The sequence below is a fragment of the Anomaloglossus baeobatrachus genome, chromosome 1 (assembly GCF_048569485.1).
Source record: "Anomaloglossus baeobatrachus isolate aAnoBae1 chromosome 1, aAnoBae1.hap1, whole genome shotgun sequence".
Lineage (NCBI taxonomy): Eukaryota > Metazoa > Chordata > Amphibia > Anura > Aromobatidae > Anomaloglossus > Anomaloglossus baeobatrachus.
In genome coordinates, this window is record NC_134353.1 from 617229011 (window position 1) to 617241094 (window position 12084).

The window sequence follows — 12084 nt, forward strand, 5'->3', positions numbered from 1 at the left end:
ATGGAGACGAGGATGGGCACATTACTACAGGATGGGGACATTGATGGGCACATTACTACAGGATGAAGACAAAGATGGGCACATTACAACAAGATGGGGACAAGGATGAGCACAATACTACTGTATAGGATGGGGACATAGATGGGCACATTATTACAGAATGGGGACAAGGATGGGCACATTATTACAGGATGGGGCACATTACTACAGGATAGGGACAAGGATGGGCACATTACTACAGGATGAAGACAAAGATGGGCACATTACAACAGGATGGGGACAAGCATGAGCACATTACTACTGTATAGTTTGGGGACATAGATGGGCACATTATTACAGAATGGGGACAAGGATGGGCACATTACTACAGGATGGGGCACATTACTACAGGATGGGGACAATGATGGGCACATTATTAATGTGCAAGATGGGGACAAGGATGGGCCTATTATTACAGGATGTGCACAAGGATGGGCACATTACTACAGGAAGGGTAAAAAGAGGGGCACATTACATTAGTACATGATGGAGACAAGGATGGGTACATTACTACAAGATGGGGACAAGGGTGGGGACATTAGTACAGGATGGGAACAAAGATGGGCCCATTATTACTGTATAAGATGGGGACAAAGATGGGCACATTACTACAGGATGGGGCAAGGATGGGCACATTACAACAGGATGGGCACATTACTACAAGACAGGGACAAGGATGGGCACATTTCAACATAATGAGCTCAAGGATGGGCAGATTACTACAGGATGAACAAAAGGAATGACACATAACTACAAAGGATGGGTACATCACTACAGGTTTGGGAACAGGATGGGGCACATTACTACAAGATGGAGACCAGTATGGGGCACATTTATACAAGACGGGGAACAGGATGAGCGGAAAAATGTTCAAAAACAGTGATCAAAGGAGGATAGAAAATATAATATGGTACCACTAAAAATGTCTCTTTGTCCTGCAAAGAATGCGGCGCCCAAATTATTATTTTTTTTATGTGCAGCCCATATGCCCTGCTGAGTTTGAAGCCCCTGTTTTAAAGGGAACCAACCAGCAGGTTTTTTCACAAATAAAGTACAGGCCTTAGTATACTGGCAGTAGGGTGCTAATTTAAATCATGCCTTTACTTTAGAGATTCCAGGCTTGGTTGATAAAATATAATTTATGAAAGCTTTAGAAATTATGTTATTAGTGTCGCGGGCGGGGAGGACGCCGCTGCTGCGCTCGCTGACGCTCGGGTCCGGCGCTGCTGCGGCTGCTGCTGGGTGGCTCAAGCGGTGGGCCAGATCCAGGGACTCGAGCGGCGCTCCTCGCCCGTGAGTGAAAAGGGTGGTTGGTTTGGGGGATTTAGTCCGTGACGCCACCCACGGGTTGTGGTGAAGATGGTCACCACCGCTGCTGGTGACGGGGATCCCGGGAGCGATGGTAGGGAGCAGCTGGGATGTTGTTTTCCCCCTCCGTGGGTAGGGGTCGGTGGTCCCGGGACCCGGTGGTGTGACGGGGAGGCAGGGTTGGTGAGGTGCAGGGTTGCAGGGACAGCGTGGCGCGGTGCCGGATGGCATGGGTGTACTCACTCAGTAAGAGATGCACAAAGTCCTCAGTAAACCAAACAGCTGGATGGACGGGTCCCGCAGCCGGCTGCAGTGTCTCTCCCTGGACAGGTGATGGCGGCTGTCTTTCCCTGCACCTTTGTGTACTGTTTGACTACGATGGGTCCCCAACGGTAGTCCGCTCCCCGGTGTATGGATGCCGGAGGAGCCCGTTTGCCCGCAGGAGCTGGCCCTTGGGTCTCTAGCCTTAGGCGGTAGCTGTATACCCTCACGGTGTGGACGGTTGCCTTCTAACGGGTCTTTGGCTGTTAGGAAACCCCTGGGGTTCCTGTCACACTCGGATTTGACTGTTGACGGTGACTCCAAGCCTTGTCGGGGTCCGATGGCCCTGCCTGTGTGTGCTGGCTTCACTTCGCTCCCCGGTCGGTACTGGCGGGCCACCACCCGACCCCGGTCCACCGTCTGCAAACCTTGTTGTCAGTGCCTGGGCCACAAACCCAGACACTCTCCACTTCACTCCTCTCACTTCAACCTCCTGGACTAAACTGTGACTTTTCCCGCCTCCAGGCCTGTGAACTCCTCGGTGGGTGGGACCAACCGCTTGGCTCCGCCCCACCTGGTGTGGACATCAGACCCTCGAGGGAAGCAACAAGGATTTTGTGTTTGGCTAATGTTGCTGTCTAGTGGGGGTGGGGGTGTGTGTGTGTTACTTGTGACGACCTGGCTAGTCCAGGGCACCACATTCCCCCTTGGTGAAATGCAGACCGTCCGCGGGCTGCCCGTCCATCACCGGTTTTATTTATTTTTTTCAAAACTGTAAAACATAAATAACATGTCAACATATCAAACATAAGCATTTTTGTTAGGTCACTTCAAACGTTACACATAAAAACATTTTTAATAATGACGGATGGACGGATATCTTCCACTCTCCCACCCAAGCAACCTAGCCCTGATGCTGCCCCTAAGAAGTGGGCAGCACTCCTTGACCCCAGTCCAGGTTCAGGCTGCCCTAGCGGGAACGGGTACAGTAACTTGCACCCGACTGTCACTTCAGGGGACCCCACATCCAGGGGGACCCCTGACCCCCGGAGGATGGCCACCAGTCCAGGTGGTGGCCGGGCCCCAGCCTGCTCTGCTGCGGGCCCTTCCTCCAATCTGCCTCTCCGGAGGCGGCAACGGTATCCATCCCACAACACTATTTACAAACCCACAAGTTCGTGGGTGGCCTGCTAGTTCTCGGCCATGTTCATGAGCAGTTTCTCATGTGGGTGGTAAAACACACAGAGTCCCTCCGGGGACAACTTGCCGGCAATGGCCGTGATAATCACGTAGATAATCAGATGATCTTTTGGATGATTATTGTCATTCACTTACATATTTAACGGTGCTGGGGGGTCCCAACGGGGGACAACTGTATGCAACGGTGGACCGCTGCCTTTACTGGAGGTCACCATCGCCACTTACTTCCTCTGGATCCGCCTTGGGACTGTATGGCGGAGGAGGTGACCGGGGCTGCTCATGGTCATCATGGCTCACCCTTCTCTGAACATCCAGGGCGAACCAGCCCCTCTCTCCCAGGTGGCAGGTATTTGTGACCAACTCACCCACACAGAGGTCACACTCCTGATGGCCCAGGGACAGCTGGCTGTGCACATCTGGCCTGGAGAAGAACACCTCGACCCCCAGGCTTGGCTCGTGAATAAACCCCCATCCACTCCGGGGGTAGAACTGCCGGACTTGACCTTCAAAGATCGGGCCCCGAGCTTTGGGAGAGGCTCTCCGGAGAGCGTCCTTTGCCTCTACAGTGCGTGCCAGGATAGCAGCCTTCTCTTTCTCCCGGGCCTCTGTCTCCTGGCCCATCAGGTTTGGCTGCCGCTCCCAACATGGCGGCTCCTCTAGCGTGGGGGTTGGGCCCAGCAGGTACCCCCCGATGCGGGCCATGACCGGCACCTTCTGGGTAGGGGGGCACCACTGTGTCGCAGCCTGCTTTGCTGCCTTGCAGCGGCAACCCTCCGCAGCTTCAGCCGAGGCCTGGAGCTTGGGAGCGGTCAGCGTCACTTTCCGGGCTTGAGGCGGGCTATCTTCCACCTCTGTACTGGCCGGACGGACTGCCGGGGCCTCTTCGGGTGCGGCCGCTTCCGGGCTGGATGGCTCCCGTTGAGGAGCGGGCACCCTTCAGGAGAGCGGGGTCGGTGCTGGCCGGGCAACCTGTCGTTCGCGGGCAGCACCTGCAGGTGGATCTTCGCGGGCGGGAGTGAAGTCATCTGTTGCTGGGTTCGGGAGCAGCGGGCCAACCGGCAGGGTGGCGCCAACCAATATGGGCAGCGGGGAATGCAGCAGACTGAGCAACGGCAGACCGGGCCCCTCGGCCGCAGCGACCGGTCCCTCTGGGACACAGGGGCGTGGGTCACTCACCCGCTCCTCCGACTCTGCTTTCACCTCACGGGCCTGCACAGTCATCACCACTTCCACCATTCGAGCCTCCCATTCCTGCACCAAGAGCTGGAGCCGGGTCTGCAGCCTGCGGCTTAACTGGGCCACCCAAGCCTCCACCCACGCCGCTGTTCCGGGCGTGGGCCTGCTGTACGGAACGGACATCCTGCTTGCTCGGCCTCCAGGAATGGGATATGTCCTGGCGTCCCTGCTTTCCATGCCCTCAGCTACATCAGGCAGACACACACCTGTTACGAGGGGAACCCGGGGAAGCGTGCCAAGATGGGAAATGGACAGCTTCCGCCGGTCAAGGTCCACTGTGCGGTGTAAGGGACCGCTGCTATGGTCAGGAAAGAGTGAGCGGGTTGCTACTAGTGATCGTCTGGAATGTCACAGACGATCTATGTACACCGGTCCGCCCTAACCCGTGAAGGTTGTATGGTTCGGGGCTTCTCGATCGGTGTACCTGTTGCACGGTGACGCACAGAGGTGCCTACGCACGTGTGCCAGCGGGAGTCACAGGATATGGCACGAGGGTAGCACAGAGGTGCCCACGCACGTGTGCTTTCAATAACCAGGTGAGTCCAGTGGAGACTCGAGGAGCTCACCTGGGACAGGAACACGGCCTGTTAAAGGAGATACTGCCGGAGCAGCAAGGCAGGAACACGGCCTGCAAACCAGGTGCTGCCTGAGCAGCAAGGGCAAAGCCCACAAAAGACAATAATGCCTGAGCAGTGGCGTGGCAGCACGCTGCTAGACATCCAAACATAGGAGGACGGTCACGCGCCGCCATGATGGCAGGGGGAGCTTTTAAGGAGGTGTAGCTCCACCCAAGGGCGGGCGCGAGATGGACGTGACCCAATCAGGATTCGTGACGTCTTGGCCCGGCCAGTCAAGATTCAGCACACCACCAGCCTCGTTATCGGGCCGTGTGATATCAGTGAGCGAATCAGAAGACGTCACGTGGGGCACATACTCATCTTCCTGCCTCTGGGTCATAAAGGCGGGATCCTCGGTTTCACAATGTGCAGAGATAAGGGAAGTCTTGCTGCTTCCCTGAGTATCCATCCTTTGCACACTGCGCAACCTCCCTGACCCTCTGTGATGCTGAGCAGGAGGGCTCGTGGCAGATAAGGGATGGGAGACCACTCCATTCCTTGCAAGGGGAGAACCACTAGGTGTCACCCTTCTGCTGCGTCTCCAAGGAGGCAGCTCCTGCAGACTGCGCAGTCTTCCAGACCTTTGGTGCTGCTGAGCAGGAGGGCTCGCGGCAGACAAGGAATGGGGGACCACCTCATTCCTTGCAACAGGAGAGCCACGAGGTATAACACACACCCACCCCCCTTGGTTCTCTTCAGCACTTCCGCTTGTTGGGGGCGGGGCTTCGCTTTCACACCTTCCCTGCTCAGGGAAGACGCTTGAGCAGGAGAATTTCGTGCCAAAGATGGCGGCGCTTCAAAATTTTCGGCCAGACGCCGCCGGCGGAGATCACAAGGCGCACTTCTACTGGTAAGTAGATGTGTTCAATCCTGTTCGTGATGCCAAGTTGTCGCGGGCGGGGAGGACGCCGCTGCTGCGCTCGCTAACGCTCGGGTCCGGCGCTGCTGCGGCTGCTGCTGGGTGGCTCGAGCGGTGGGCCGGATTTGGGGACTCGAGCGGCGCTCCTCGCCCGTGAGTGAAAAGGGTGGTTGGTTTGGGGGATTTAGTCCGTGACGTCACCCACGGGTTGTGGTGAAGATGGGCACCACCGCTGCTGGTGACGGGGATCCCGGGAGCGATAGTAGGGAGCAGCTGGGATGTTGTTTTCCCCCTCCGTGGGTAGGGGTCGGTGGTCCCGGGACCCGGTGGTGTGACGGGGAGGCAGGGTTGGTGAGGTGCAGGGTTGCAGGGACAGCGTGGTGCGGTGCCGGATGGCATGGGTGTACTCACTCAGTAAGAGATGCACAAAGTCCTTGGTAAACCAAACGGCTGGATGGACGGGTCCCGCAGCTGGCTGCAGTGTCTCTCCCCGGACAGGTGATGGCGGCCGTCTTTCCCTGCACCTTTGTGTACTGTTTGACTACGATGGGTCCCCAACGGTAGTCCGCTCCCCGGTGTATGGATGCCGGAGGAGCCCGTTTGCCCGCAGGCGCTGGCCCTTGGGTCTCTAGCCTTAGGCGATAGCTGTATACCCTCACGGTGTGGACGGTTGCCTTCTAACGGGTCTTTGGCTGTTAGGAAACCCCTGGGGTTCCTGTCACACTCAGATTTGACTGTTGACAGTGACTCCAAGCCTAGTCGGGGTCCGATGGCCCTGCCTGTGTGTGCTGGCTTCACTTCGCTCCCCAGTCGGTACCGGCGGGCCACCACCCGACCCCGGTCCTACGGTTCCGTGTTGATTCACCACTCCTCAAGACGGCCTAACCTTGTTGTCAGTGCCTGGGCCACAAACCCAGACACTCTCCACTTCACTCCTCTCACTTCAACCTCCTGGACTAAACTCACTTTTCCCGCCTCCAGGCCTGTGAACTCCTCGGTGGGTGGGGCCAACTGCTTGGCTCCGCCCCACCTGGTGTGGACATCAGACTCTGGAGGGAGGCAACAAGGATTTTGTGTTTGGTTAATGTTGCTGTCTAGTGGGGGTGGGTGTGTGTGTGTGTTACCTGTAACGACCTGGCTAGTCCAGGGTGCCACATTAGTACAGTGGCTTGAACATCGGGGCAGAATTTTGTCGGCCAGGTCCTCAAGAATGCTTCCTCCACCTGGCTCGCCTCCTCTTCTTTATTTAAAATGAGCTGCAAATATGAGCGGCGGCATGCACAGATTTAATTTTTTTTGCCATCAGCACATGTGCCGCTGCCGTTCATGTTTATCTCCAGAGTGTACTCAGTAACATGGTGCCGGAGATGACAGTACATGCATTCATCAATCCCGGCACCATTTTATTGAAGAAAACATCACACCAGCAATGTGCACTTGCTGCTAACATTGGCAATAGTGATGGCATTGCAAAATTTAAATAAACAAGAGGTGGCAAGCCAAGAGGAATAAGCATTCCTGAGGACCCGGCCCACAAAGTCCTGCCCCGATGCTCAAGGCACTGCACCAATGAGGTAATTTCTGAAGGTTTGATAAATAATTTTTCAGAAATCAAGCATCAAATCTCTAAACTGAAGGTATGACTTGAATCAGCATCATAGCACCACTATGGCACTGCCTTTATTTTATATGTGAAAAACATGCTGGTTAGTTCCCTTTAAGCTACATTATTCTTATAAAAATCATAGTTTTCATAGCTATGGCAGTGTAGAGAAGACGAGACACAAGATCATAGGTTAGACTAGTCAGAGAATATATGGTGGTTGCGTTGCTAGCATTGTGGTTTTGCAGTACTGGATTCAAATTCCACCAAGGGCAGCATCTGCAGAGTTTATACATTTTCCTCATGTTTGTGAAGGTTTCTTCTTGGTTCTCCGTTTTCCTACAACACACTAAATACATGCTGGTATGAATTTAGATTGTGGGCCCCAATGGGAACAGTAATACTGATGCCAATTGGTGTAGCTAGAGTCCAGTGAACCCCTGTGCAAAATTTGAACCTTGGCCCCCCTTGAGTCCCTCCTCCCCTGCACATTGGTCAGATGTAAAGGCCCTTTCTATATCCTATAAAAACATGTGTTGCCCCCCCTCACCCTTCATTATGTAGTAATGTCCCCCATCCTGGTATATATCTCCCACATCCTGGGCCTATTCCTGGTACATATGTCCCACCATCCTGATACATACGTCTCCATCCTGGGCCCCTTCCTTTTAAATTTGTTCCCCATTCTGCCTCTAATGCATAAAACATTCTACTTACGTTCCCCTCTTCCCACATTGTGCCACGTCCTCCTTTATAGCCAGTACAGCAGCCAGCAGCTGACATCGGCATGCCTGCTATGGCAACGCATGACAAAACTACCATGCAACGCCAATGCCTGGCATCCTGCCAGCCTCTGTTTGGTTTTTGGCATGTATTGTGGAACAAGGACCCGATGGGTCTTTGCGTTGCAATGTATTTCAGCTCAATGTGTGTCCTATGACACATCCAGCTGATGTAGGCACTGGGGTCAGCGGGCCCACTCCACACTTTTGCCTGGTTGCGACCTCTGCTACTGCGATGATTACACCTCTACTGATGCCTATAAATTGTTGTGTAGAAAAATATTGCTATCTAAGCTCTGAACTTGCAGGTAAAGAAAAAAACAAAATAAACAACAACAATGCAGATTTTTTTTGTGAGTATACATTTTACCATTATTGAATATTCTCAGTGAGAGGAACAAAATTATAATCTTGTGATACCTTCTTGTGATACATTTTACCAGACACACGTACCTTTTTAGAGCGCTCCTTTGCTGCCTAGCTGCTTCAATTTGTCTTGCTTCATTTTGCTTTTGAATTCTCTCTTCCCAAGCATTTTTAAGTTCACAAGTTTCCAGTGCAAATATTTCTACACGTATATACTGGTTGTTCATATTCTGTGAAAAAAATAAGTGCACCATTGTGAAAATCTCCACCGTAGACTGGAACATCTTTCTTACGTTCAGTCATATATACAAAAGCAGTTGCTATTCAGTTGTGGATGACAAGTTACATAAGCGGAGCCAAAAACAAGACAAAATGTTTTATTTCCTGGTTTCTCAGAACAGTTTGGAATTATTTTATCTCATGCAACAGAAGGCAGAAGACGGGCATTATCTTTGTACAATTTCAGCTTAGTTTGTTTGAGAAGTCTTGCATCATTACTTGCACAGGTGGTTTCTTACAAACTCCGCCAGCTTTGTAAATTATACTCTCTTAAGAAAATCTGCTGTTTTGCATATAAATATGTTTGCTTTCAGTACAGAAAGACAAGATGGATTCAAAGAAATGGACAGGCGTTTTTGTTTGCATTTTGCCACTTAATACCGACAATGTTTTCCAGAAAAGCGAATATGGCTCTGAATGTCATAATGTTCCAGTAGATCTCTCATTGCTGTCATGTATAGATGGCACTAAAAGTAATCAGCCCAATTAGAAATGAGTTTTATTAGCACAATTTACAAACTTTCTGCTGTTTACAATAAATTAATTAAGCATAAACAATTTTAATAGCTCAACACAACTAAAATAACAAGTTGTTTCTCCAACTTCAAAAAAGCTGCCACTTTTAATGACCATAGCAGTCTCAAAATCATTCAACTCTTTGATGGCAAGCATCTTTAGTAAAGCACATATGGCTGTTATGACCTGTTGTAAACATGATGCACAGCAAGACTCCAGCTTCTGTCAGCATTCCTGAAGGAATCTTACCTTGTATTCTTGGGTTTGTGTGTTGTAAGTGTATTGTTCAAACATAACCAAAGATTTTGAAGGAGATTCAAGTCTGAAAACTGTGAAAGCCACTTCAGAATTTTTCAGATCTTCTTTTGAAACAATGCCTTGATGAATTTTGAAGTATGATTGGCAGGTCCCATGCCATGCAAGCTTCAGCTTCGTCACAAAACGTATGGGTTTTCTCCTAGGATTTCCTGACACTTGATTGAATCTTTCTAGCCCTCCACAGACTCAGGTTTCCAGTGGCAAAGGAAGAAAAGCTGCCCAGAGCATTAGTGATACTCCACCATGCTTGACTGTAGGCAACATGTATTTTTCAGCATATGGTTCATTCTTCCTTATTCAAAAAATACACTGGTCCATAGGTCTAAAAAGTTTTAGTTTTGTGTCATCGCTCCACAGAACAGAATACCAAAAGTTCTGAAGCAAATTTTTTGGTTTTTAGCATATTGGAGCCAACTAGTCAATTTTTGGTGAATATAGTTGAATTTCTTAAAGTTCGCACATGGAGATCTTCAGCATTCAGGATTTAGTAGATGTCTCATTCTGCAAACAGAAACCAGTTCCTACTGCTACCTTAGCTTGCTGCAGGTTTTTTTTTTTCAGTTACATAAGGGTTTTTGTCTACCTAGCATCTCAGGAATCTTGTGGCAGACAGTGATAGCTTCCTCTTTATCCCATGTCTAAGTAGAGCATTAAGTGATCATTCAAATTTGAACTTTTAAAGTATACTTCCAACTGTATCTCTAGGAACATTTAAAATTGTATTCAGGTATCTTATTTTACTCTTGTTTTTTTGTACACGGTGACTATCTCTTATCTTGAAGACAACCTGTCAGCAAAATGTTGTAAGGTACAGTAAAGACATGTCTGTAATAGTGCTGTGATACTCATTAAATTGATACCATTGGGGAAGAAATCTGATCTGCTGTTCTTCTTTAAGCACTATTAGAATTTTTCTGCTAATTAGATTTTGTGTCTGATGTTCCGCAGCCCTATCGTCTGCCTCTAGTCTGTGAATGACCTGCCTTCACTCTTTGAAAGTTAGGCAGTGACCTGTCATTCAAAACCTAGGGGAAGGCAGAGGGGCTGAGGAATCACAGACAGGGAGGAAAAGTCCCAGTGTACAGTCCAGCCACTGTGCACCACAAATTAATTAGCAGAAAACTTCAAATAGTGATTAAAGAAGAACAACAAATTCTTCATCAAAGGCATCAATTCAATCTGCATTGCAGCGCCGTTACAGACATGTATTTACTTTGCATCACAAAATTGTGTTGACTGGTTCCACTGGTCATGAAGGGGTTGAATAATTCTGAGACTGCCATATTCACTAAAACTAGCATTTTTGTTGAATTTGGAGAAAGCAACTTTTGTATTAGTTATTACTTGAGGCTGCAATTCACATGCTTGTAATGTTGCATGTTTATTGAACATTTGTTACAGCTCAGTTTTTTGGTGTGTTTTTTGTCTATCTTGCTTTATTGCAAGTTGGGGGTGCAGCCCTCCTGATACTGAGGCTGAACAACTAACTGCTTCCCACTTTGCTGTATATTTAATCTCGGACCCAGCTGACCACTTCTTACCATTCACATTGGAGTTTTTGACAGACACAAGTCAGGTATGTATAATGTTTTTAACTTTAGTTGGTTAGGGACTGTTCCAGATGGGTACACCATGACGAGGTGGGACGGCTTCTTACATTTTTGCAAAAATGTATATACGAAGTACCCTGTTATTAAGCACTTGCAATTTATTTATTTATAGTCAGGGCATTTTTCATACAATTTTTCTCTTTGTTTTTTTTCTAGTCTTAAGGCTGCAATTCACATGCTTGTAATGTTGCATGTTTATTGAACATTTGTTCCAGCTCAGTTTTTTGGTGTTTTTTGTATTAGTTGTGTTGAGCTATTTAAAGGCAGCCTGTCATTAGGATTTTATAACCCAAACTAAATGCATGTAAGTTTGCTGGAATACTGAGTAGATCCTTGTAGAAATTCACTTTGCTCATTTAGAGAAGTTAGTGGGCAGTGAGTTGGCCATAGACATAAAGAATCATGCTTCGCTCCCTATACCCCACCCTCTTCTTGCCTCCTGTCTGTGACCGACTAGTCACTGAAACATGAATAACCTGTCAGTCAGAGACAGTAGGCTGGCAATTGTCGAGGAATAAGAAGAAATGCACACCGACTGCACTTGCATGTTATTAGCATACAATTTTAACTATGGATTTCTCTAAAACAGCAAAACTAATTTCACCAAGAAAAGTACTGACTTGTTCAGCATTAAAACACCATTGTATACATGACATTAAATTGGAGTAACAAAATCCTGATGATAGGTTCTCTTTAAATTTGTCTTATTTTATTATTTATTGCATACAGGTGAACATTTATACAGTTTGCTAATAAATTTAACTTGCAATGGGAGTCGAATAATTTTTATTGCAACTGTAGTTGACATAGGATAATAGATAAAGTCCAGTAAAAAGCATGCATATTACTTAAGTGTCTGTAAGTATCAGATAAATTGTAAGATTTGATTATAAGAATCTGAATTAATAGTGATTAACAGATCAAATATTTAAGATATCCTAAAGACCATTTTTGTTTATCTCAAGGTTTATTGACCTGGGTATCATATTATTGATGAGCGAGCACTAAATTGATGCTTGGTACCCAAATCAAGCAAATTACAATGCTCAGGTGCTCGTCTCGAGTAACAAGTATAATTGAAGTCTAACGT

At 48.7% G+C, this 12084-nt stretch overlaps 1 protein-coding gene across 2 annotated transcripts in view; it reads right to left on the bottom strand.

Annotated features, from left to right (window-relative positions):
- LOC142296660 (protein FAM240B-like) overlaps positions 1–12084 on the bottom strand; it is a 167069-nt gene that overhangs the window by 58550 nt on the left and 96435 nt on the right. For both annotated transcript variants that reach the window (XM_075340538.1, XM_075340549.1), the window contains exon 2: positions 8359–8501. In XM_075340538.1, the coding sequence (XP_075196653.1) occupies positions 8359–8498 (140 nt within the window). In that variant the 5' untranslated portion in view covers positions 8499–8501. The remainder of the gene's footprint in view (positions 1–8358; positions 8502–12084) is intronic.